This window comes from Crinia signifera, chromosome 1, assembly GCF_055691185.1.
Source record: "Crinia signifera chromosome 1, ASM5569118v1, whole genome shotgun sequence".
Lineage (NCBI taxonomy): Eukaryota > Metazoa > Chordata > Amphibia > Anura > Myobatrachidae > Crinia > Crinia signifera.
In genome coordinates this window covers 425,821,301-425,849,292 of record NC_139217.1, presented here as the reverse complement: position 1 = coordinate 425,849,292, position 27,992 = coordinate 425,821,301, and the positions used below count along the sequence as shown (strand labels likewise).

Here is a 27,992-nt window from a genome sequence, read left to right as displayed (position 1 = left end):
GGGAGGTTTCTGGATATATGTTGGTTACAAGGTTACACAAAATATTTTGGTCTACAACTTCTCTCTGCTGGAGGGGCACCGGCTCATTCCTACATATTGGGTGGACGCGCAGCTTTTTAGGATGACAATTTAAGCAAGGTGATAAATGTTGCAATAATTAAAGTTCTGCGGTCCTGCCTCCTTGGGCTCCCCATAGAATATTTAGGCAATCTGTCATACGTGGTATTTTCTCAGATCCTAAATGCAGCTAGATACCATATAGGCCTCCTACTGAAAACATCCCGACCCTCATTTCAAATGCTGAATAACAACATATGGCATTTACTGTAGCTGATATGGAAAGATCACAGCATGGGCCAGATGCACTAAGCTTCAAAAGTGATAAAATGGAGAGTGATAAACAGCCAGCCAATCAGCACCTATCTTTCATGTCACAGACTGTGTTTGAAAAATGTCAGGTAGGATCTGATTGGCTGGTTTTTTATCTCTCTCCAATTTATCATTTTTGAAGCTTAGTTCACCTGGCCCCATATCTCCATAACAAATAGCACAAGGTTTCTCAGATATGGTGCCTTTAGTATGCTCTCCACAAACCACCCTCTCTAAGGGCAGTATTCAATGAAAAAGTTCTCCGTGCATGGAGAGCGTTTTATTTCGCTCTCCATGCACTCTCCGTGTTCCGGAGGGCTCGCTGCCACTCCTGCTCCCTCTATTCAATGTGGTTAAGACTCGCCGCCACTCGCGGCGATTCTTAACCCCTGCAGGGAGCAGGGAGCTTTCAGGGAGCCGGAAGCAGCCAGAGAGATTAAAGTCTCCCTGGCTGCTCCAGAGGACTGTGGAGGGGAGGGGGGCTCTCCAGGACCCAGGCTGCACCCCCCTATAGCCAGCGGGGGACCCAGTATTCACTGCACCGTTCGTGCATAGTTACGTTCTGGTGCAGTGAATATATGAATATCTAATGAGCGGCTCGAGCGCTCCGGCCCCCTGCTGGCTGCACTGTGTAAAAAAAAAAAAAAAAAAAATTAAAAAAAATATTTTTTTTTTTATTAAATATATATTCATGTGCTATAAGCACATGAATAAAAATAACATGCCCCTTCACAGAAAAAAAAACCTGATTTTTTGACACCAAAATTAAAAAAAAAACCCTTTTAGATTAAAAGTTCACATTCCAGCTCTCCATCAAAAAATGGAGAATTTCTACACGGAGAGAGACGGCGAAAATTACTTAAAAAGACGGCGAATATTTCACATTGAATAGGGTTGCTCGCTTTTGGAGAGCAAAAGTCTCCATCCAAGGCGAGAAAAGCACAAACTCGCCATAAAACACGGAGAATTTTTCTCATTGAATACTGCCCTAAGTCCTCCCTTACAGGGGCTTTCACACCACCTGCTCTAAACTATTTCATATTACGAGCCAGCAAAATCTCTATTATACCCGTTTCAGACATACGTGAAAATCCCGGGTTTTATCCACACAAACGTGCATCAACCCGGGATTAGCGTATGTCTGAAAGAGTCTACCCAGGATTTCACTCTCGGATCCCAAGCACCTGCAATTGATCCGGGTCTCAAAAATCCAGGGATGGAACCCGCTAGTGAAATTATTTGAATTCAATTCAGCAGTGTGGACTGATCTTACTTGTTTTTTCCCTATGCATGTTCCATAGCCAACTGTATACATCGGCAGGCAAATCAAGATCATATCTGTAGCTGCGTTTAGGGAAGCAATTACATTAAAAGCACAAAAAGTTCAATATAAAATGAATAAAGAAAACCATACAAAGGGACAGACTAAACAGAAATATAAGGTGACTTTATGATGATAATAAAACAACCTTACACAATAATCCAGTACCCTGACATGAGCATACAGATAGGATCATCGGCATGGGGGAGGAGAATGAATCAACAATGTTATGGTTCACATTCATTAAATAGGTCAATTGGTGCAAGAGGTCGATACATAAAAAGTCTACAGTGGTTAAGATCAACGAGGTCAGAAGGTCCTGTACACTGTTGATCTATCATCTGGATACCATCAGCAATGACCTTGAGTGGGAACGCCCAGGGGACATATAGAGGGCATGTAGAGAACAAGAGGGTGGAGGGCCCTGCACATAAGAACTTTCAAATGAATCTAGAAAAGGCTACAACTCGGAGTTGAACTGGAAAGAACAGGGTCAGAAGAGCGAATAAATGAAAACTAAAAGGGTGAGCAAAGCTAGTGCCTAATTTCCAAGTAGGCAGGTGAGGCACTATGGGTGACCGTTGCTGAGGGGGCAGCTCAGCATACTTACTTGCATGAGAGTCCTGCTGGCCAGTGGACAGATAAGGCCATTAGATTCTTTCTTTTCTTTTCTTGTCAATACGATAAAATGTGGTGATGAAGGGGGATGTTGGTGATTATTTGGCGTTGGGAGGCCCCAACATGTTGTGCCTAGGGGTGACCTGACCATTAACCCCTTCACGACATATGACGTATATATACGTCATATGGCCGTTGCGGGGGAATCAAGCCAGCTCACGGAGTGAGCTGGCTTGAAAGAGAGCAGGTAATGGCTGTATATTACAGCCAGGTCCCTGCTCTCACGGCCACGAGCGGCGAGTTCGCCGATCGTGGCCGTTTAACCCTTTAAGCACCGCGGGCAAAGCGCCCGCAGTGCTTAAATAGCTGATCGGAGGGGGGGCGCCCCCCTCCGGCGCCGATCGGGGCCCCCCGCAGCGAGATCGGAGGGTGCCGATCGGTTGCCATGGTAGCCAGGGGTCTAATGTAGACCCCTGTGCTGGCCGTATATGCATACCTATTACATCCTGCCTCAGGCAGGATGTAATAGGAAGTGCATAAAATCACTACGTTCAGCCATAGAGCTCTATGGCTGAACCTAGTACAGGCGACCGCGCCCCCTAGTGGTCAAGTACACTAGGGGGCCTTGTAGTAAAAGTAAAAAAAAAAAAATAAATAAAGTTTAAAAATAAAAAAAAATAAAAAAATATTAAAAGTTCAAATCACCCCCCTTTCCCCATTTCCCAAATAAAAATAAAAAAATAAATAAAAAAAATAAACATATTTGGTATCGCCGCGTTCCTAAAAGTCCGATCTATTAAAATATAACATTAGTTATCCCGCACGGTTAAAGGCGTAAACGGAAAATAATCCCCAACGCCAAAACTACGTTTTTTGGTCGCATCGCGTACCCAAAAAAAAATAACTAAAAGAGATCAGAAAGTCGCCCATATCCCATAATGGTATTAATTAAAAAGTACACTTCAGCCCGCAAAAAATGAGCCCTCACCCAGGTCCGTAGGTGGAAAAATAAAAAAGTTATAAGCCGCAGAACATGGCGACGCAACGCAAATTAGAAAAACCGTAAAAGTTGCGATTTTTTTTTTTAGTGGTAAAACATAACGAAAACTATATAAGTTTGGTATCGCCAGAATCGTAACGACCCATAGAATAAAGATAACCCATCATTTTAAACGAACTTTGAACTCCAAAAAAACCGTAACCAGCGCAAAATTGTGCAATGGCGTTTTTTTTTTTTTTTACCCCACATTGAATTATTTCCTGATTCCCCAGAATATTATACGGTATAGTAAATGGTACCATTACAAAGTACAACTTGTCCCGCAAAAAAAAAGCCCTCATGTGTCTATATAGCCGGAAAATTAAAAAAGTTACGCTTATTTGAACGCAAGGAGGAAAAAAAAAAAAATTACCTTAAAAGGCAATGTCGTGAAGGGGTTAAACTCACCCCTGTGCAGAGCTGATTGGCTTTGATTAACAGTGGTGATTTAAGAAAGCGTTTGAAGCTGTGCAGGCTGGGACAGGCAGGGGAGGAAGTTCCAACAAAAGAGAGGGGAGCGTGAGATATCCTGGATGAGGGAGTGGCAGAAGGTGACCAATGCAGTGGAAAGGTGAATGAGGAAGAGTGGAGAGAGTGAGAGGTGTGGGACTTGATATGAGGTCAGAGCTGTAGGGAGAACAGGAACTCAACTTATCAATCTTGTTTGTGTATGATCATGTACATCTCAATGCCGCACTGAGTCAGAACCCCACAACAGATGGATGTTTTAGATTAATATTGCATTGAAGTGCCAGAATTAAATGATGGCAATTATATTAATTATTCAATGGTATTTCCAAAGCATTTCTCCTCTGAGACTTTGAAGCGAACAAGGCACAGCAAATCATGATTATTGGTTTGTATTCTGATTTCTTTTGTATAGTCCTTTGTGAGTTTACTAAAACATTTTTGTCAATGTAAGCCAAAAATCTTCTTAATGGGCATTAACCCCTTCCCGACATTGCCTTTTATGGTAATTTTTTTTTTTTTCCTCCTTGCGTTCAAATAAGCGTAACTTTTTTAATTTTCCGGCTATATAGACACATGAGGGCTTTTTTTTTGCGGGACAAGTTGTACTTTTTAATGGTACCATTTACTATACCGTATAATATTCTGGGGAATCAGGAAATAATTCAATGTGGGGTAAAAAGAAAAAAAAACGCAATTCCACAATTTTGCGCTGGTTACGGTTTTTTTGGAGTTCATAGTTCGTTTAAAATGATGGGTTATCTTTATTCTATGGGTCGTTACGATTCCGGTGATACCAAACTTATTTGGTTTTGTTACATTTTACCACTAAAAAAAAAAATAGAAAATGTTACGGTTTTTCGAATTTGCGTTGCGTTGCCATGTTCTGCGGCTTATAACTTTTTTATTTTTCCACCTACGGACCTGGGTGAGGGCTCATTTTTTGCGGGCTGAAGTGTACTTTTTAATTAATACCATTATGGGATATGGGCGACTTTCTGATCTCTTTTAGCTATTTTTTTTTGGGTAGGCGATGCGACCAAAAAACGTAGTTTTGGCGTTGGGGATTATTTTCCGTTTACGCCTTTAACCGTGCGGGATAACTAATGTTATATTTTAATAGATCGGACTTTTAGGAACGCGGCGATACCAAATATGTTTATTTTTTTTATTTTTTATTTATTTTTATTTGGGAAATGGGGAAAGGGGGGTGATTTGAACTTTTAATATTTTTTTATTTTTTTTTATTTTTAAACTTTTTTTTTTTTTTTTTTTTACTTTTACTACAAGGCCCCCTAGTGTACTTGACCACTAGGGGGCGCGATCGCCTGTACTAGGTTCAGCCATAGAGCTCTATGGCTGAACGTAGTGATTTTATGCACTTCCTATTACATCCTGCCTCAGGCAGGATATGATAGGTATGCAGACACGGCCAGCACAGGGGTCTACATTAGACCCCTGGCTACCATGGCAACCGATCGGCACCCTCCGATCTCGCTGCGGGGGGCCCCGATCGGCGCCGGAGGGGGGCGCCCCCCCTCCGATCAGCTATTTAAGCACTGCGGTCGCTTTGCCCGCGGTGCTTAAAGGGTTAAACGGCCACGATCGGCGAACTCGCCGCTCGTGGCCGTGAGAGCAGGGACCTGGCTGTAATATACAGCCATTACCTGCTCTCTTTCAAGCCAGCTCACTCCGTGAGCTGGCTTGATTCCCCCGCAACCGACATATGACGTAAATGTACGTCATATGTCGGGAAGGGGTTAAACTAACATTTAATAGCTCCACTGTGTTTACAAACATGACAGAGGTACCGATAGTGGCCAATCTTCACTTCTGCAGTGGCTGTGACAGGGACACCATCCAGATTGGTGTGCAGTCCCAGCTCACTGGTTCATGTCCTGTGTACAGAAAAAGCTCAGCCCAGTGTTTAGAACACGGTTCTAGCCTGTTATACCGTCCTAGATCACCGGTTCCAGCCTGGTGTACAGAACCAGTAAATCGGTTCCTGCGTGGTGTACTGTCAGAACAGGAAGACACTCCCAGTGTTTTTTGGGGCATTGCCTGAGTTTTTCCTACCACTCCCACTAAATGGCCGGATTCCACCCCCTGACGCCTACTTGTCATTCACCCTACGAACGTTGTGCATATAGGATTTCATCGCAGGATGGCCTCACACTTGCATACTGGAAACCATACGCATGCAGAGTGTGAATTTGCAGGTCTGAATCAGGCCCTATGTTCTAAGCCATGGAAAGAGATAATGTGAATGTAGCTTAATGTGTAGATGTATGTTATGTGTGTTGATACTGCTTCTCTCCGTGTATTATACCGGCGGTATGGTAAATGACAGGGGAGCTATATGATCTGGCGAATTTGCTCATGCATGCTGTAGCCAGCCTGGCATGTAGACACAACATGTCAGCACCAAGCTGATGTGCTGAGGCGGGGATCGCTACAGGGAGGAGCTTTCACTCCCCTGCTTCGCTTCCTGCATTGCCTTCGCTGGAAGTGCTATAGAAGAACGATATGTGCTATAAAAGAACCATACATGCTATAGCAGAACCATGTGTGCCCCTATAATACATCTACCTCAGGCTTGCCTACCCTCCCGGAATTGCCGGGAGGCTCCTGAAAATCGGGACCCCCGTCCCGGCCCCCCAGGAAGGTGGGCAATCCTCCCGCATTGGCCAGACAGCCCCCACACCCCCCTTCCCTGTAGCACAAAACCGCCTTCCCTGCAGCACAAAATTACAGTTTTCCGCGGGGCTAAACCGCGTCATTTTAGCCCATCCCCCTATTTGTGGAATCGCGAATTGCGTTGTTTGACTGTCATGGGGGCGGGGCTTGATGACGTCTGCCTGTCCCGCCCCCCTGACATGCTGCGGTCGGGTCTCCTCTCCGGGCTTCTCCCAGAGAGACGAAAAAAAAGTCCACAAGTATGATCTACCTCACAGTACCAACCATCCAGCCCTTAACCCCTTCCTGACACAGCCAGTTTTTGCCTTCCTGACAGAGCCCTTTTTTTCAAATCTGACATGTATTACTTAAGTGGGGATAACTTTTTTTGCTTTTACTTATCCCAGTGATTTTGAGATTGTTTTCTCGTGACACATTGTACTTCAAATTAGTGGTAAATTTGGGTCGATACAGTCTGTGTTTTTTTGTGAAAAATACCAAAATGTCGTAAAAAAATTGAAAATTTAGCAATTTGCAAAATGTTAAATTTTCTGCTTGTGAGACAAATAATCATACCACTCAAAATAGTTAATAACTAACATAGACCATATGTCTACTTTATGTTTCCATCATTATTTCAACTTCCTTTTAATTTTTTTGGACACTAGGAGGCTTACAATATGAATAGCAAATTCTCAAATTTTCAAGAAAATTTCAAACACTGATTTTTTTAGGGACCAGTTCAGTTCTGATGTGACTTTGAGGGACTCGTATGTGAGACACCCCCATAAATGATGCCATTTCAAAAACTGCACCCCTCACAGTATTCAAAACAGCATTTTGGAAGTTTGTTAACCCTTTAGGTGTTTCACAGGAATTAAAACAAAGTGTAGGTGAAATTTCAAAATTTCATTTTTTTTGCAGATTTGCAATTTTAATACATTTTTCTAAGGAACACAGTAGATTTTACTAGAGAAATGTGACTAAAAATTGATTCCCCCAATTCTTTTGTTTTCATAAATATCCTATATGTGGCCCTAGTGTGCACGTTGACCAAACCACAGGCTTCATAATAGAAGGAGCACCTACTTGATTTTGGAGCCTCCTTTTTATGAGATTATTTTTTAGGCACCATGTAGGTTCTAGGCACCATAAGATGCTAAAAGTTAGGAACCCCCCCACAAGTGACCCCATGTTGCAAACTACACCCCTCAGGGAAATCATCTAGGGGTATAGTGTACATTTCAAACCCCCAGGGGTTTCACCAATTGTGGTACAACTGGGCAGTGAAAATGAAAAATAAAAATTTTTACACAAAAATGCAGTTCTGGCTCAAATTTTTCATTTTCACAAGGAATGAAGGAGACAAAGCACCCCAAAATCTGTGCCCCAATTTCTCCCGAGTACGGCAATGCCTCACATGTGACCAAAAAATACCATTTGGGTGCATGGCAGGACTCAGAAGGGAAGGAGTGATTTTTGGATTTTGCAGCTCAGATTCTGGTGGAATTTTGGTGGGTGCTATGTCGCATTAGCAAGACCCCCAAAGCACCAATACAGTGGAAGCCCCCCACAAGTGACCCCATTTTGCAAACTACACCCCTCAGGGAATTCATCTAGGGGTATAGAGTACATTTCAAACCCCCAGGGGTTTCACCAATTTTGATACAACTGGGCTGTGCAAATGAAAAATTACATTTTTTGACACAAAAATGCAGTTCTGGCTCAAAATTTTTCATTTTCACAAGGAATGAAGGAGACAAAGCACCCCAAAATCTGTGCCCCAATTTCTCCCGAGTACGGCAATGCCTCACATGTGACCAAAAAATACCATTTGGGTGCATGGCAGGACTCAGAAGGGAAGGAGTGATTTTTGTATTTTGCAGCTCAGATTCTGGTGGAATTTTGGTGGGTGCTATGTCGCATTAGCAAGACCCCCAAAGCACCAATACAGTGGAATCCCCCCACAAGTGACCCCATTTTGCAAACTACACCCCTCTGGGAATTCATCTAGGGGTATAATGTACATTTCAAACCCCCAGGGGTTTCACCAATTGTGGTACAACTGGGCAGTGAAAATGAAAAATTAAATTTTTTACACAAAAATGCAGTTCTGGCTCAAAATTTTTCATTTTCACAAGGAATGAAGGAGACAAAGCACCCCAAAATCTGTGCCCCAATTTCTCCCGAGTATGGCAATGCCTCACATGTGACCAAAAAATACCATTTGGGTGCATGGCAGGACTCAGAAGGGAAGGAGTGATTTTTGTATTTTGCAGCTCAGATTCTGGTGGAATTTTGGTGGGTGCTATGTCGCATTAGCAAGACCCCCAAAGCACCAATACAGTGGAAGCCCCCCACAAGTGACCCCATTTTGCAAACTACACCCCTCAGGGAATTCATCTAGGGGTATAGTGTACATTTCAAACCCCCAGGGGTTTCACCAATTTTGATACAACTGGGCAGTGAAAATTAAAAATTAAATTTTTTACACAAAAATGCAGTTCTGGCTCAAAATTTTTCATTTTCACAAGGAATGAAGGAGACAAAGCACCCCAAAATCTGTGCCCCAATTTCTCCCGAGTACGGCAATGCTTCATGTGTGACCAAAAAATGGCAGGACTCAGAAGGGAAGGAGTGATATTTGGATTTTGCAGCACAGATTCTGGTGGAATGTTGGTGGGTGCTATGTCGCATTAGCAAGACCCCCAAAGCACCAATACAGTGGAACCCCCCCACAAGTGACCCCATTTTGCAAACTACACCCCTCAGGGAATTCATCTAGGGGTATAGTGTACATTTCAAACCCCCAGGGGTTTCACCAATTGTGGTACAACTGGGCAGTGAAAATGAAAAAATTAAATTTTTTACACAAAAATGCAGTTCTGGCTCAAAATTTTTCATTTTCACAAGGAATGAAGGAGACAAAGCACCCCAAAATCTGTGCCCCAATTTCTCCCGAGTACGGCAATGCCTCACATGTGACCAAAAAATACCAGTTGGGTGCATGGCAGGACTCAGAAGGGAAGGAGTGATTTTTGGATTTTGCGGCTCAGATTCTGGTGGAATGAATGGTGGGTGCTATGTGGCATTAGCAAGACCCCCGAAGCACGGTGAAATGATGAACCTAATAATCCATAGATGTGTGGTATATTTTAAAACACTCCTTTATACATAGGCCGGGTTTGTCGGGGCAAGTGTCACACTGGAAAATAGTTTGCTTTCTTATTCCCTTTTTATAGCAAACTTTGCACCTTTTTTGTGTCCTGCCCTTTTTTCCAGTGGAGGGGATTTCATCAGGAAAATGCTGCCCTGGTACAATACGGGGGGCCAGTACTAGACGTACTGGGGCCCTCTGCCTGCTGGTTCCCAAATATTAGGCTCTTTATGACTTCCTCTTGAAAGTGCATAAATGTCCCCCTCTGGCTGGTAGAACGGAATAGCACGTAAGCGTTATACAGTGCCATCTGGATGATATACACGGCCAGCTTCTTGTACCAGATTTTTGTTTTCCGCAGGGCACTGTACGGCTTCAGTACCTGATCTGAAAGATCCACTCCGCCCATGTACTTATTGTAATCCAGGATACAATTAGGTTTGGAGGTGTGGGTACTGGTACCTCGTACAGGGACGGAGGTGGTACTGTCTCCGTGAATTGTTGTCAGTATAAGGACATCCCTCTTGTCCTTATATTTGACCAACAACATATTTTCGGGGGATTGTGCCCTGCTTTCACCCCTTCTCATTACTTGGGCAATGTGCGTTTTTGGGAGGCCTCTTTGGTTCTTGCGCACAGTACTGCAAGCTGCTGTACCTCTTGAACCAAGGGCCTTAAACAGGGGGATGCTGGTGTAAAAGTTATCCACATAGAGGTGATAACCTTTATCCAGGAAGGGGTGCACTAAATCCCAGACAATTTTTCCACTAACACCTACGAGGGAGGGGGGGCATTCTGGCGGTTCAATTCTTGAATCCTTCCCTTCATATACCCTAAACCTGTGAGTGTACCCTGAGGTGCTTTCACACAGCTTATACATTTTTATGCCATACCTTGCCCTCTTACTGGGAAGGTACTGGCGGAATTTAACCCTTCCTTTAAAATGTATAAGGGACTCGTCTATGCAAATGAATTTATCTGGGATGTACATCTCTGGAAATTTGGCACTGAAATGATCAATGACCGGCCCGACTTTGAATAGCCGGTCAAAGGTGGGATCATCTCTGGGTGGGCACTGTGCATTATCGTTGTAATGCAAAAATTTAAGGATTAACTCAAAACGAGTCCGGGTCATGGCCATACGGTAAAGTGGGGTGCTGTACAGAACATCTGTACTCCAATATTGCCTAATTTCTGGCTTTTTTACTATGCCCATATGAAACACCAGACCCCAAAACGTCATCATCTCTACTGCATCTACAGGGGTCCACCTAGCAAATGATGAAGTGGGGTTTTGAGCAATAAACTGCTGGGCATATAAATTAGTTTGGTCCACCATTAAATTTATAAAATCATCAGAGAAAAATAATTTGAAAAAGTCAATTTCTCTGAGACCTGTGGAATCAAATTGGATTCCTGGGATGGCCAAAAACTCAGGAACCTGGGGCTCAAAATTGTCTGGTGGTGGGGTCCATACGAGATCAATTATTGGGGGGGGGGTCTCAGCTGCTCTACGGGGGCGTCTTTGAGGGGGTCCCTCATCACTAGAGGAGGAAGAGGAGCTTAATATGAATCCTTCAAATTCCCCGCTTGCCTCACTGGCTGTGTCAGAGTCAGAGGCAAGCATGGCATATGCCTCCTCCGCTGAATACATTCTTCTGGATGACTGGGATGACATTTGGGATGACATTTGGGATGACATTTTTATTTTTGTGTTTCTGGTAGTGATATGTTTCAACACGTGTATAGTGTAGGGGGGTACAAACTTTATTTCAACACGGGGGGTATGTAGTGTGTAGTGTGTATGTAGTGCAGAAAAAAAAATACTTTATACAGGAATTTGATCCCAATAAAAAAAAAAATAATTGAAGGGGTTAAAAAAAAAAAAAAAAGGTCCTGCGCCAAAAATTGAGCACAGATGTTAGTCAGTAACGTCCGTCACTGAACAGCGCTCAAAGGCAACAGGAATTTGTTAAAAAAAAAAAAAATAGATCAACCCTGTGCCGAAAAAGCTGATCAGTGATGTACGTCACTGATCAGCGCACAGTGGCCACAGGACACCCACAAAATCACAGTGTGTGTAAAAAAAAAAATTAAAAAAAGACCCCACAGCACCCTCAAAAAAAAAAAAAAGGTGATCAGTGATGAGACACTGATTACCAGTGAGGGGCAGCAGGTGCACAACCTTTGGTGCAACTGACAGTGCAACTGGCAGCAACTGACAGGTATATATAAAAAAAAAAAAACCCTGCGCCCCCAAAAAGTTGCTGATCAGCACAGATATACTGATCAGCACAAAAGGGGGGGTAGCAGACACAAAATATAGCACTCTCTATCACTCTCTGTCACTATCTCTCTCTATCTCTCTATCTCTCACTATCTAACACTATCACTCTATGACACTGCAGCAGCAGCACTGACAGTTATATATATAAAAAAAAAAAAATGCACCCCCAAAAAGGGGGGGTAGCAGACACAAAATATAGCACTCTCTATCACTCTCTGTCACTATCTCTCTCTATCTCTCTATCTCTCACTATCTATCACTCTATGACACTGCAGCAGCAGCACTGACAGTTATATATATAAAAAAAACCTGCACCCCCAAAAAGGGGGGGGGGGTAGCAGACACAAAATATAGCACTCTCTATCACTATCTCTCTCTATCTCTCACTATCTATCACTATCTATCACTCTATGACACTGCAGCAGCAGCACTGACAGTTATATATATATAAAAAAAAACCTGCACCCCCAAAAAGGGGGGGTAGCAGACACAAAATATAGCACACTCTGTCACTATCTCTCTCTATCTCTCTCTATCTCTCTCTATCTATCTATCTATAACTCTATCACACTGCAGCAGCAGCAGGAAGTCACAAGAAGTCAGATCCAGGAAGCATCCAGCACGCTACAAGCAGTGATCAGGTGATCAGGTAAGTATTTTGCAAGGATCAGGTCAGTATATCACGGCAGATAGGTACGGTGACCGCACTGCACGCAATTCCAGACCGGAATGGCGTCTGCAGTGCAGTCACCGTTAGTTTAAATCACCCTCCATGGCTGTGATTGGTCCGTCGGTCCGGCGAACCAATCACGGCCTTTGGGGGCGGGTTGGGTGAGGTGGGGTGACACCAGTGTCACCCTTACACCCCGTGGTGATTGGTGCTGTACTTTACAGCACCAATCACCACCGATCCCTGTGTCACCGGCGAACGTTATTCGCCGGTACACAGAAAACGCTGTAATTGGCTGTTCACATTTGAACAGCCAATCACAGCGATCGCCGACGGGGGGGAGGCATCGCCACCCCCCCTGGGCATGCAGGGACAGCAGACATGTTTAAACTGTCACCGCGTCTATAGACGCGGTGACAGTTAAATGGCATGACGTACATTTATGCCATGTGTCGGGAAGTACATCCCGGCCATGACGTAAATGTACGTCAAATGTCGGGAAGGGGTTAAATATAATTTTTCAAACCCAGCCTGTAACCTGGCATTTATTAGCTGATTGCCTGCTACTTTATCTCCATTCACTTTCTCTCTCTCTCTCTCCAAGGCATACATAGTCTCATATCTAAGTAATGTTTTGTCGCAAAGTCTCTCTTAGATAAGAATACTTGTATTACAAAGCGTTATGTTACATGTGCCCTTGTGAATTCTCCAGGACTACAGCCACAAAGCCACCTTATTGCCCGATGGGCGTATAAAAGATTGTTCTGGGGCGATCTACCGAGATCCTGCTCAGTGGGTAAAGGCTCTCCTAGGAAATAACATTGCAGTGAGTTGGCAATATGTAGCCAGTAAGGTGAGTGTGAGTTTTTTCGAATAACCTGGTTTTCATTAAAAAAATCATGAAAATAATGTATTGATAAATATAAAAACATATTTATACCATACATGAGGCCATGAGGTTCACTGCTGCATGATCAGCAGCCTTATGCCCCCTACACACATGCTGATATTAAGGCATTTTCTAAGGGACTTTGCTTAGTTTGGCTAAGTCGCTTAAAAAATGCCCCTACATCAGTGTGTCGTAGGGGCTATAGCGTCAGCAATTCGCATCCCCATGCATCTCTATCACTGGCCGAGATTTGTAGTCAGTGAGCACAAATCTCGTCAGTGTTCTCCACCAAAGAATACTGGTGCTGTCAGTTAGCTTAGCACACAGAACACTGTGGGCGGTATTCAATGAGCCTGATCCTCATGTTTTTATGGCGTATTTGTGCTGTTTGTCGAATTTTTGACTAAAACGGTGAATCGCCCTATTCAATGACCAGATGGCGAATAGATTTGAAGGGTTTTTTCGCCATGATTCACCGAATAGCAATCGCTATCTTTTTATGGAGAAGTGGAATGTGAACTTTTAAAATAAAGTGTTTTGTTTTTTACATTTGGTGTCAAAAAATCTGGAATTTTATTCTGAGGAGGGGCATGCTATTTTTATTCATGTGCTGTAAGCACATGAATATATATTTAATTTAAAAAAAAATATATATATATTTTTTTTCACAGCAGCCAGCAGGGGGCGCCGGAGCCGAGCCGCTCATTAGATATTCATATATTCACTGCACCCGATCGTTACATATGCACGATCGGGTGTAGTGAATATACCCGGTCCCCTGCTGGCACCCCCGGGGGGCAGCCTGTGCTGCCTGGCACCCGGGGAGCCCACCTCCCCCCCACATACGCTCTGGGGCAGGCAGAGAGACTTCCATCTCCCTGCCTGCCACCGTCCTCAGGCTCCCTGCGGCGTTCGCCGCAGGAGCTCATATTCGCCAGTCAGGGGCAGCGAGCCCCTGACTCGTTGAATACCGGAGCCGGCGAGGCTCCGGAACGTGGCGAATGTGCAGCGAATCCTAAACAGGATTCGCTGCACCTCGCCGGTATTCACATCAAATACCGCCCTGTGTGTGTGGGCTGTCAGCGATGTGTTCTAAGCGACAAAGCTGTGTGCTGAGCTGACGTAGCGTAGCTAGAAAGCACCACACACATTGGCATGTGTGTAGGGCCTATTGGGCGGGTGTCTGTGCGATCGATTGGAAGGCGTTTCATCCACACGCAAAGTTGTGATTTTCGCAGCATTGTATGTGGACCAGAATAAGGCCCAAGGTTTCACAACATGAAACAAAGTTTGTGTAGTCTGGAGACTATGGTTTTCAGAATAGTTTAGATAAGGGATACTCAACCTGTGCCATATAGATACAATGGTTATTGGTGGAAATAACCTTTAATAACCATGTAAAGTTATACAGATGGAGCTGCTCCTGGCGATAGCATCGCCAACCGCCGTGTTCCACAATCGGACTGAAGGGGGTGCGCATGCATAAGATGCTCGCACGCCCTGTTCTGTCGGAGCCCGCCGCCGCCCTTTGCCGGCTCCTCGCAGCTCCCCCATTGCCGCCCGCATCCCCCACTAACCCTGCCCATCTCCCTGAAGTGGAAACGGCCAGGGAATCCGCTCCCCACCGCCATGCTGACGGGGACACATGAGCGTGTGAGACTCTCTCCCTTCCCTGTTAGATGGAGCTCCTGTCCGCCAGCCTAAGCCAGCTCAGGAGATCTGGCGATTCCTCAGACTGGCTGACAGGTGCTCCATCTCTAGCTCTACAAATGAGATCACCATAAAATTTAGGTACAAACATGATTAATGTTTGGTTTTTGCAGGTCACATACTTAGGGGAGAAACTGTCAAGTCTTATGAAACAGGAGGCCTTTGGTCCTGAAGAATCTAATCCCCATGCTCTGCAAGGTCAGACCACTGGTAAGAAGTCGTTAAAATTATGTTATGTGTTATGTTGTTTTCCAGAAATTTTTCAGTGCACGATGACCATATTATAAACTTGTTTACAGCCAAGGTTTAAAGGGGCGGAACTGCGTTCAGTGAGTTCTAATTTAATGCGGAACGGTTCCACCTCCGTCCGCCCACCCACCAACTGCAGCGCAGCAGTGAATGAGGAGAGTGCAGCCTGATGGGGATGGCTTCCGCTATGCGCCTCCCTCTAGAAGAAATGCGGTACTCCGTTCTGCTCCCATCTCCCTCCCCTCTCCACGGGACACTGAAACTAAAGTCATGTCCGGAGCCCTGCCAACCACAACCCCCTCCCTGCCTGCAGCTGGGGAAAGTCATTAGCAGAGTCCCTGGTGCCTGCGGGGCATACCTCCCACCGCTCACTCCCTGCAGCCGGGGAATGTAATTACTGTATATGCCGCCCAGCGGCTACACCGCATCCCCCCTGACCCCCACCCAGCACCCCTGCAGTGGGGAAATGTGATTATATGCCCATCCCCTGACCGCAGGAGAAGAAATAAAAGGCAGAACTGACCTCCATGCAGCTGCTGGGCAGATGTGAACATCTACCCAGGTGAGTGGCTGTGTGAGCTGCGGAGGGGAGGGGGTATTTAATATATAATTGCAATACATTGGCGATTATTATTTGTATAAGGGACACTGCTATGTTTTATAACATGAATATGGGTCACTACGTTAGGCATAACGTGAATATGGGTCACTATGTGAGGCGTAACGTGAATATGGGTCACTATGTGAGGCGTAACGTGAATATGGGTCTCTCTGTGAGGTGTAATGGGAATGTCAGTCTATGTGTCACAAAACAACTGGAATGTTCTGGATGCAACCCTGTACCCTGGAATTGGCACTACCCAGAACTAAGGTGTGGAGGCTAAAGTGCCGTCGATGTTCACCAGGGACTCCCGCAAGGGAGTTTGGACTTAGCGGTATCTGACACGCAGGTCTCGGCCCTCGTTTTCTGGATACAGGGGCTGGATTGACTGGTGTGATACTCTGATTGGCAAGAGTAAGGACAGACCAGGGTAGTGACTGGGACTGATGCAATGGGAAGGTACTAGGAAGAGCAGGGATCAAATTAGCTTGGCTATTAATAATGTGCTTAGAAAGTACTATAACGCTGCACTCCAGTATTAGAGCCTGTACTCTTACAGAGGTACAGCCTCCTTGACTTCCTTTTATAGGAGGAGCTGACCTCATCCCTCAAGAACAGCAAGGATAAGAGAAGGGTGCTTGTCCCTTTAAAGGACGTGCATCCGCGATTCGCGCGACCCTGAAGGCAGCCAGCCTTACCCCAGCAGCACCCGGGCACCACTGCCACTGGACTCATCAAGCAGATGCTAGCTGCTGCTATCTACCCTATACCACGGACAGGGGCGTAACTAGAAGATTGTGGGCCCCATAGCAAAATCTTGGAAGGGCCCCCCCATGAGAAAAACACACACTTGAAAATAAAAACTATACTCAGCACGGCAGACTCAACCCATCAGCACCACTACATTGTGGTGCAGAGCAAGTTTTTACCGGCTGAAGGAGAGAGAGAGAGGTGCGGGGCAGTATGGAGGGAGTAAAGTTACACAGGGCAGTAGGGGGAGGATAGGGAGATGTAGGAAGGGGATAGTGAGATACAAGGTGGTAGGGAGATGATAGATGGATAGAGAGATGAATGACAGCAGGGAGGGGATAGAGAGATGCAGGGAGGGGATAGAGAGATGCAGGGAGGGAACAGAGAGACGCAGGGCAGAAGGGAGGTTATAGTGAGAGATGCAGGGCGGCAGGGAGGGGATAGAGAGAGATGCATGGCGGCAGGGAGGGGATAGAGACACAGGGAGGGGAAAGAGAGACTCAGGGAGGGGACAGAGAGATGCAGGGCAGCAGGGAGGTTATAGTGAGAGATGCAGGACGGCAGGGAGGGGATAGAGAGATGCAGGGAGGGGATAAAGAGATGCAGGGAGGGGACAGAGAGAAGCAGGGAGGGGACAGAGAGACGCAGGGAGGGGACAGAGAGATGCAGGGCAGTTATAGTGAGAGATGCATGGCAGCAGGGAGGGGATAGAGAGAGACACAGGGACGGGATAGTGAGATACAGGGAGGCAGGGCAGCAGGGAGGGGATAGAGAGAGACACAGGGACGGGATAGTGAAATACAGGGAGGCAGGGCAGCAGGGAGGGGATAGAGCGGCAGGGAGGACATAGTGAGATGCAGGGCGGTAGGGAGTGGGGAGAGAGACACAGTGTGGTAGGCTTGTAATATTTATCATTTATTTAATAATAGATGTAGGATGAAAGGGAGGGGGGTAGATGCAAAACACAGCTCCCTGTACAATCTGCAGTGTTGTGCTGTGCCTGGCAAAGACCCCTCATGATCATAAGGAAGCCATAGTTGCCTACCCTCCTGCATTCTGCAGGAGACTCCCTGAAATAGCAGCAATCTCCCTCTCTCCCTCATTACTCTAGCAATCTCCCTCATTTTACCTAGCCCACATTACACTGGACATTTTTGGGGTAAAAGGAATGCGAGATAGATACATTTACATTGAATCATCAGTGCCATTTCCCAGCATTTTAGCAAGTGTAGTAGCTCTTGCTAACTGCTTTGGGGCACATCTACATTTGGATATGTCATTTTACAAGATTCCTCTCAGATGTAGCAGTACGCACCCACGCTTCTAGGTGCCACGTTCACAATCTCTCCATATATGGAACTAGACACGCCCTTTTGGGTGGAGCATGACACGCCCCCTCAATGGTGCACTGAGCTAAATTCTACTAATAACTATAATCTCCCTGAAATTAGTTTTCAAAAGTAGGCAAGTATGCTCTGCACTATACAGGGGTCACTGGAATACAGGCTCTGCACTATACAGGGATCACTGTAATACAGGCCCTGCACTATACAGGGGTCCCTGGAATACAGGCCCTGCACTATACAGGGGTCCCTGGAATACAGGCCCTGCACTATACAGGGGTCACTGGAATACAGGCCCTGCACTATACAGGGATCACTGGAATACAGGCACAGCACTGTACAGGGATCACTGGAATACAGGCACTGCGCTGTACAGGGGTCACTGGAATACAGGCTCTGCACTATACAGGGGTCACAGGAATACAGGCCCTGCACTGTACACGGGTCCCTGGAATACAGGCTCTGCACTATACAGGGGTCCCTAGAATACAGGCTCTGCACTATACAGGGGTCCCTGGAATACAGGCTCAGCACTGTACAGGGATCACTGGAATACAGGCCCTGCACTGTACACGGGTCCCTGGAATACAGGCTCTGCACTATACAGGGGTCCCTAGAATACAGGCTCTGCACTATACAGGGGTCCCTGGAATACAGGCTCTGCACTGTACAGGGGTCACTGGAATACAGGCTCTGCACTATACAGGGGTCAAAGGAATACAGGCCCTGCACTATACAGGGGTCACAGGAATACAGGCTCAGCACTGTACAGGGATCACTGGAATACAGGCTCTGCACTATACAGGGGTCACTGGAATACAGGCCCTGCACTATACAGTGGTCACTGGAATACAGGCCCTGCACTATACAGGGGTCACTGGCATACAGGCTCTGCACTATACAGGGGTCACTGGAATACAGGCTCTGCAGTATACAGGGGTCACTGGAATACAGGCTCTGCACTATACAGGGGTCACTGGAATACAGGCTCTGCACTATACAGGGGTCACTGGAATACAGGCTCTGCACTATACAGGGGTCACTGGAATACAGGCCCTGCACTGTACAGGGATCACTGGAATACAGGCTCTGCACTATACAGGGGTCACTGGAATACAAGCACTGCACTATACAGGGGTCACTGGAATACAGGCTCTGCACTATACAGGGGTCACTGGAATACAGGCCCTGCACTATACAGGGGTCACAGGAATACAGGCTCTGCACTATACAGGGGTCACTGGAATACAGGCCCTGCACTATACAGCGGTCACTGGAATATATGTTCCATGGAATATGTTTAAAAAAAGGAGCAGACTAGATGGGCCAAGTGGTTCTTATCTGCCATCAAATTCTATGTTTCTATGAATACAGGCTCTGCACTATACAGGGGTCACTGGAATACAGGCTCTGCACTATACAGGGGTCACTGGAATACAGGCCCTGCACTATACAGGGGTCACTGGAATACAGGCTCTGCACTATACAGGGGTCACTGGAATACAGGCCCTGCACTATACAGGGGTCACTGGAATACAGGCTCTGCACTATACAGGGGTCACTGGAATACAGGCCCTGCACTATACAGGGGTCCCTGGAATACAGGCCCTGCACTATACAGGGGTCACTGGAATACAGGCTCTGCACTATACAGGGATCACTGGAATACAGGCTCTGCACTATACAGGGGTCACTGGAATACAGGCTCTGCACTATACAGGGGTCACTGGAATACAGGCTCTGCACTATATAGGGATCACAGGAATACAGGCTCTGCACTATACAGGGGTCACTGGAATACAGGCTCTGCACTATACAGGGGTCCCTAGAATACAGGCTCTGCACTATACAGGGGTCCCTGGAATACAGGCTCAGCACTGTACAGGGATCACTGGAATACAGGCCCTGCACTGTACACGGGTCCCTGGAATACAGGCTCTGCACTATACAGGGGTCCCTAGAATACAGGCTCTGCACTATACAGGGGTCCCTGGAATACAGGCTCTGCACTGTACAGGGGTCACTGGAATACAGGCTCTGCACTATACAGGGGTCAAAGGAATACAGGCCCTGCACTATACAGGGGTCACAGGAATACAGGCTCAGCACTGTACAGGGATCACTGGAATACAGGCTCTGCACTATACAGGGGTCACTGGAATACAGGCCCTGCACTATACAGGGGTCACTGGAATACAGGCCCTGCACTATACAGGGGTCACTGGAATACAGGCTCTGCACTATACAGGGGTCACTGGAATACAGGCTCTGCAGTATACAGGGGTCACTGGAATACAGGCTCTGCACTATACAGGGGTCACTGGAATACAGGCTCTGCACTATACAGGGGTCACTGGAATACAGGCCCTGCACTGTACAGGGATCACTGGAATACAGGCTCTGCACTATACAGGGGTCACTGGAATACAAGCACTGCACTATACAGGGGTCACTGGAATACAGGCTCTGCACTAAACAGGGGTCACTGGAATACAGGCCCTGCACTATACAGGGGTCACAGGAATACAGGCTCTGCACTATACAGGGGTCACTGGAATACAGGCCCTGCACTATACAGCGGTCACTGGAATATATGTTCCATGGAATATGTTTAAAAAAAGGAGCAGACTAGATGGGCCAAGTGGTTCTTATCTGCCATCAAATTCTATGTTTCTATGAATACAGGCTCTGCACTATACAGGGGTCACTGGAATACAGGCTCTGCACTATACAGGGGTCACTGGAATACAGGCCCTGCACTATACAGGGGTCACTGGAATACAGGCTCTGCACTATACAGGGGTCACTGGAATACAGGCCCTGCACTATACAGGGGTCACTGGAATACAGGCTCTGCACTATACAGGGGTCACTGGAATACAGGCCCTGCACTATACAGGGGTCCCTGGAATACAGGCCCTGCACTATACAGGGGTCACTGGAATACAGGCTCTGCACTATACAGGGATCACTGGAATACAGGCTCAGCACTGTACAGGGATCACTGGAATACAGGCACTGCACTGTACAGGGGTCACTGGAATACAGGCTCTGCACCATAGTTGCCTACCCTCCTGCATTCTGCAGGAGACTCCCTGAAATAGCAGCAATCCCCCTCTCTCCCTCATTACTCTAGCAATCTCCCTCATTTTACCTAGCCCACATTACACTGGACATTTTTGGGGTAAAAGGAATGCGAGATAGATACATTTACATTGAATCATCAGTGCCATTTCCCAGCATTTTAGCAAGTGTAGTAGCTCTTGCTAACTGCTTTGGGGCACATCTACATTTGGATATGTCATTTTACAAGATTCCTCTCAGATGTAGCAGTACGCACCCACGCTTCTAGGTGCCACGTTCACAATCTCTCCATATATGGAACTAGACACGCCCTTTTGGGTGGAGCATGACACGCCCCCTCAATGGTGCACTGAGCTAAATTCTACTAATAACTATAATCTCCCTGAAATTAGTTTTCAAAAGTAGGCAAGTATGAAGGAAGCCCTGGAAGAGGAATGAAAAACCGGGGGGGGGGGGGGGGGGGGGGATCAGCCTGCACCTGGCACTCTCACCTTATCTGTGTAGCATAACTCACCCTCCATCTTCTAGCATCTGCCCCCTGTCCCCCCACACTACGAGCAGAGCCATGTAAAGTATCTAGCTGGATAGAGGGAAGTGCATTACTAGGGCGGGGGCGGGGCTTCTGTGGACGGGTCATCACTGCCTCTTCCTGGTGTGCAGGAGCTTCTGTGCTGCAGAACATACAGTATGACAGGGAGGACTTCAGGTAGAAATCATCCTGACAGAATCATCTCACAGCTGATACAATCCGGCTGTGAGCCCAGCATGTCACTTACTTTGAGGTGAAGGAGGGAGGATGCGAAGGATAGAGGACGGTGCCGAAGCCACTTTATGTGCAGACTCAGGAAGCTAGCAGCGGCGCAGACAGTGCATGGCTGACGGACGCATATTAATTATGCTTGTATAGTATGTCAGCCGTGCACCACCGCAGCGCTGCGCAACTGCTGCTATGTGCTAGCTTCAGGAGTCTGCACATGCAGGGGCTTCGGCTCCTACCTCTGTCCAATAACTAACATGCCATTTAATGATTCCAACTATAGAGGGTGCAGTGGGTTCCCTTGGGGCCCCCCAAGCCGCCGGGCCCCATAGCAACTGCATCCCCTGCACCCTCTATAGTTACGCCACTGACCACGGACATGTGGATGTGATGTTTATGGCATTTTAATTGGATATTTTATGGTTTTTTTTTAAGATGCATTAAATTGTACTTCACTATATAATTTCTCTTCTCCATTTTGGTGATCAATGTGGCATTGGAAACATCGTTCACTATCCTCGATTTGACTTAGCGCTAGCTAAGTGATATTTTAGATTTCTTCTTCATCCACTAGGTGTCACTGAAGCGTTGACAGTGGGCAATAGAAGGGCGACCACAGGGAGCATGGACACATTTTAATGTAAATTAGTGTGGCTGGCTCCTCCCCTTCTACTTCCCCTCCACAACAGTCTTTAGATTGTGCCCGAGGGAGCTGATCACACCAGAGGCTTACTCCTGGGCAATGTTAATAGTTAACAAAGCAGCAAGTTTTCACTGAGGACAGGCAGGTAGCATTCTGTCACTACATGCCTGGTATGCGAGTGCTGCCAGGAGGACCTGGCTGCAGCTACGGGCATTGCACCAGGGTCTCCGGCTGAAGAGACCACCATCTCTGTGAGGCGTCTGTCGCCCGCTCACGCGGCGTTGCGAGCCTCCCCCAGCCACACCGCCGACCGACCAGCTAGACAGCTGTGAGTAATCCTGACCGCTCCTTTACCAGAGCAGGTCAGAAACACTATTTGCGGTGGTAGCAGAGGTTTTATTTAAAACTGGCGCCCATGGAACACTGAGCCGCCGGGAGGGGGCGGTGCTTAGCGCTAGTTGAGCTCCCAGCAGCCCTGGCTTTTCACTGCCCTCACAGCGCTGGAGGCCATTTTACACAACTTTGGCGCCTTAGCACGTGGCCTGAGGCTCCAGTGTTCAGTTGCTCCACATCTCTGGGTGACAGTCCTGCTACTGCTCTACCCAAGCTCTGTGAGTAACACAGTGGGGGTTTAGAGCCGGGTATGACAGTTTGGGCTGTCTATAAATTTAGGCTGTAGTGCACATAAATAACACAGTGGCGTAACTATAAATTTTGCTCCCCCCCTGCCAAAAAGTGTGTGGTCCCCCCCCCTCCAGGCTCCTCTCCAGCATGTTTCTCCAGGAGAGAGGAAGATAGACCAGCATACACTGCTGCTTCCCTTGGCTCCGACGCATCCCAGGCCACCTTAGCATGCCCATCCACCCGCCCATCCTGTACATAATAGCCAATAGCCGGCTCTGTGTACAGTCAATTGAATCAGTGGGGGAATTTGTCATCTCTGCCATAGCCCCACCCACGCTGCGGCTGACTCGCCTCCAGTGCTCAGTCAGTGGGTAGCGGCAGGCAGCAGCATGTCAGTGCGTCGAGCGGGTGCCGGCGCCCACACAGACCCTGCTGCTGCTTGCTCCCCCAAGCGGCTGCTGGGGCTGCCTTACAATAGTTACGCCACTGATTTTATTCTACTGTCTTTCCTGTCAGTGTTTCTAACTGTACTATACTGTGTGTGTGGTATCTTGTTAGTACATATATTCGTTTGCAACTTATGATGGCAGGGGGAAGCTCCAAAAAGGTAGCTTGTAAAAAGTGTAATAACACCGTCTGCTGAGGGTGTTCTGCTTTGTGATAAGTGCACTGCTGATCCTCCCATCACACAGTCCTCTGAGGACACCCCTGCATGAGCTTCTCAGCTCACAGACATTATGGGGGACATTTACCAAAATGGATTCGTAGAAAAAAGGTGTATTCGTAGGGAGAAATACACCTTTTTTTTACGAATTTGTATTTTCGGGATTTACAATCCCAAAAATACAACAATTCGTAGTCCTAAAGATGGAACATTCGTATTTGTAGTTACAAATACGAATGTCTACACCATCGATAGAATACGACAGAAATCACCATTCAAAAGAATGGTGGTTTCTGATTTACTAAGCAGCCGTATGGATAATACGGCTGCTTAGTGGTGTAAAACACCCACGCAAATACGACAGGAAAATAGAACACCATTTTCATGTCGTATTTGCGTTTTTGCCTGCACGGATCAGTCAGATCCGTGCAGGCTTCGGTGTAAAAAAATAGAAAAATAAATAAATAAAAAAAAAAACGGCGTGGGGTCCCCCCCACAGCCGAAACCAGCACCAGGCTGACAGAGCCTGGAGCCGGTAATTAAAAATCAGGGAACCCGACAAATAGGGGTTCCCCGATTTTTAACAACCAGCCCCAGGCTCCTGCTCTGGGGCTGGTTCCCAAAATACGGGGTACAAAATGACTAGGGGTCCCCCGTATTTTAAGAACCAGCCCCAGGCAAAACCAGCCAGCGGGTAATGCCACAGCCGGGGGGAGACTTTTTATGCAAGTCCCCCCGGCCAAAGCATTAACCCTACCGACCAGTCAGCCTGGCCAGGGGCCCTGGGGGAGTGGGGACCCCCCCAATAAAGGGGTCCCCCCCCTCCAGGACTTACCTGACCAGGCTGAAGCCTGGTGCTGTCCTCGATGCCCCTGGGCGGTGGGCATCGAGCTGATGGTTTTGTGTAAAAAATAGAATAAAAACCATTGTTTTTTACTGTGGCACTACAAGTGCCAGCAAGCCTCCCCAGCAAGCTGGGACTTGGATAACCACAAGTCCCAGCCTGCTGGGCATTAAAGGGCCCGCTGGGTCTTGTAGTGCCACCGTAAAAAAAATAGTTAAATAAAACACACTGACACCCGTTTTAAATAAAAGTTTAATACACACATTACATACATACTGATACTTACCTTTCTTGATCCCGTAGGTAGCCCTGGTCCTGATGTCCTGTGTCGTCCTCCAGGTCCATGTCGGCTGTCTGCGTCGTCCTCCAGGTCCATGTCGACGGTCCGTGTCGTCCTCCAGGTCCATGGCGGTGTCCGGGTCCGAAGAAATCCATGTTGGAGCTGTGGAAGGAAATCCTACTCACCTGTTCCTGCGCTGAAGAAGTCTTCTCTTGATCCGACGTAGTCCAGGTAATCTTCATGCTGTCGCCGGTCCCCGCTGTCTGCGCTGTCCGTGCATCGCGCTGAGGAGAGATGCTGAAGTTTCATATTCGGCGCCTCTCCTCAGACTGAATTCTATTGGCCGCCTAGCAGGCCAATCAGGAGCCGAGAAAGTCGTGAAGATTACCTGGACTACGTCGGATCAAGAGAAGACTTCTTCAGCGCAGGAACAGGTGAGTAGGATTTCCTTCCACAGCTCCAACATGGATTTCTTCGGACCCGGACACCGCCATGGACCTGGAGGACGACACGGACCGTCGACATGGACCTGGAGGACGACGCAGACAGCCGACATGGACCTGGAGGACGACACAGGACATCAGGACCAGGGCTACCTATGGGATCAAGAAAGGTAAGTATCAGTATGTATGTAATGTGTGTATTAAACTTTTATTTAAAACGGGTGTCAGTGTGTTTTATTTAACTATTTTTTTTACGGTGGCACTACAAGACCCAGCGGGCCCTTTAATGCCCAGCAGGCTGGGACTTGTGGTTATCCAAGTCCCAGCTTGCTGGGGAGGCTTGCTGGCACTTGTAGTGCCACAGTAAAAAACAATGGTTTTTATTCTATTTTTTACACAAAACCATCAGCTCGATGCCCACCGCCCAGGGGCATCGAGGACAGCACCAGGCTTCAGCCTGGTCAGGTAAGTCCTGGAGGGGGGGGACCCCTTTATTGGGGGGGTCCCCACTCCCCCAGGGCCCCTGGCCAGGCTGACTGGTCGGTAGGGTTAATGCTTTGGCCGGGGGGACTTGCATAAAAAGTCTCCCCCCGGCTGTGGCATTACCCGCTGGCTGGTTTTGCCTGGGGCTGGTTCTTGAAATACGGGGGACCCCTAGTCATTTTGTCCCCCGTATTTTGGGAACCAGCCCCAGAGCAGGAGCCTGGGGCTGGTTGTTAAAAATCGGGGAACCCCTATTTGTCGGGTTCCCTGATTTTTAATTACCGGCTCCAGGCTCTGTCAGCCTGGTGCTGGTTTCGGCTGTGGGGGGGACCCCACGCCGTTTTTTTTTTTAATTTATTTTTTTTTCTATTTTTTTTACACCATGCAGCCTGCACGGATCTGACTGATCCGTGCAGACTGCTAGAAATAATTCGTATTAGCAGCCGTATATACGGCCGCTAATACGAATCATTACACCATCGGAGGGTTACAAAGCAGTCGTATATGACTGCTTTGTAACTGATCCTCCGGAACACGACTTTGCATACGACTTAAACAGTCGTATGCAGTCGTAGGGAAAATACCAATACGAAAAACTAGGTTTTTCATATTGGTAAATTTCCCCCAATGTCCCGCATTTTCTCTGAGCTTGCTGCCTCACAGTAGGACAGAGATTCTTTAGCCACTGTTGTCGAATGCTTAGCAAAGGTTTTGGCTCCACGCCAGCCACCTAAGCCTCAGCAACCTCTGTTACAAGGGAAAAGGCAATTTCTTTGTATTACTGAGTCTGATTCAGATGAAATGCCTGTACCTATTCCAGTAGACCCTACTCCGGTTACACAGGGGTTGGAAGCAGGGGCGGATTGGCCACTATATCCACCGGGAACTTTCCCGGGAGGCCGATGCGCTGCTAGTGAGGCCGAAAGATGCAGCCAGCACACAACACAAATATACAGGCAGGCGGCAGCCAGTGGCCGGGCCGGGTCGGGGGGATTTAGGAACATGACGGCCTCCTGCACTGAGGACATGTCTAGTGTAGGAGGCCGCTACAGAGAGCGTGGCTGTGGGCAGCATGTAGAAGCACGGTCAGCGCTAGCTGCGCTACCCGCTTAGCAAGGTATTGCAGTGCAGGGAAGAGCTGACCTGGAGAGGCGCTCTCCCTGCTATCATACCCCTCGCTGTGCGCTACTGACTTCTGCTGGCTGCCACAGTCTATGCCTGTCACACTCTGACTGACAGGCAACAGCGGCGCCAGCCCGGCAGCAGGAGCTTATCTCCTGTCAGAAGATGATATATAATTATATGCCCTGGGAGCAGGGCCGCCGAGAGGGGGGGGGGGGGGGGGGTACAAATTACCCTGGCCCAGGCTTGCTGGAGGGGCCTGGCGGGGGCCCTGGTCCGACCCCCCCCCCCCCCTTCTTTTTTTACCGGGGCCCGGCATACCTCTCGGCTGCCCTGCCTGGGAGTGGGGGGAATGGTGTATTATGTGTGCTGGGAAGGGGGAATGATGAACAATTATGTGCGATGGGAGTGGGGAGATGGTGTATTATGTGTGCTGGGAAGGGGGAATGACGAACAATTATGTGCGATGGGAGTGGGGAGATGGTGTATTATGTGTGCTGGGAAGGGGGAATGGTGCATAATTATGTGCGAAGGGAGTGGGGAGATGGTGTATTATGTGTGCTGGGAAGGGGGAATGGTGCATAATTATATGCAATGGAGTGGGGAGATGGTGTATTATGTGTGCTGGGAAGGGGGAATGACATATAATTATGTGCGCTGGGAGTGGAGAGATGGTGTATTATGTGCGCTGGGAAGGGGGAATGGCATATAAATATGTGCGATGGGAGTGGGGAGATGGTGTCTTATGTGCGCTGGGAAGGGGGAATGGCATATAATTATGTGCGCTGGGAGTGGAGAGGTGGTGTATTTTGTGCACTGGGAAAGTGGTGGTGGAGTATAATTATGTGTGCTGGTAAGATTGTGTATAAGTATGTGTGCTCGGAGGGGAGAATGGTATATA

At 47.4% G+C, this 27,992-nt stretch overlaps 1 protein-coding gene across 8 annotated transcripts in view; it reads left to right on the top strand.

Moving 5' to 3' along the window:
- The window catches only part of ANKRD31 (ankyrin repeat domain 31), a 188,853-nt gene that overhangs the window by 143,659 nt on the left and 17,202 nt on the right, over positions 1–27,992 (top strand). For 4 of the 8 annotated variants that reach the window (XM_083151923.1, XM_083151922.1, XM_083151925.1 and 1 more), the window contains 2 exons: positions 13,318–13,458; positions 15,318–15,414. The exons of 1 other annotated variant lie outside the window; for it this stretch is intronic. In XM_083151923.1, the coding sequence (XP_083008049.1) occupies positions 13,318–13,458; positions 15,318–15,414 (238 nt within the window). The remainder of the gene's footprint in view (positions 1–13,317; positions 13,459–15,317; positions 15,415–27,992) is intronic. 3 more of the 8 variants (XM_083151924.1, XM_083151927.1, XM_083151926.1) reach the window with 3 other exon arrangements.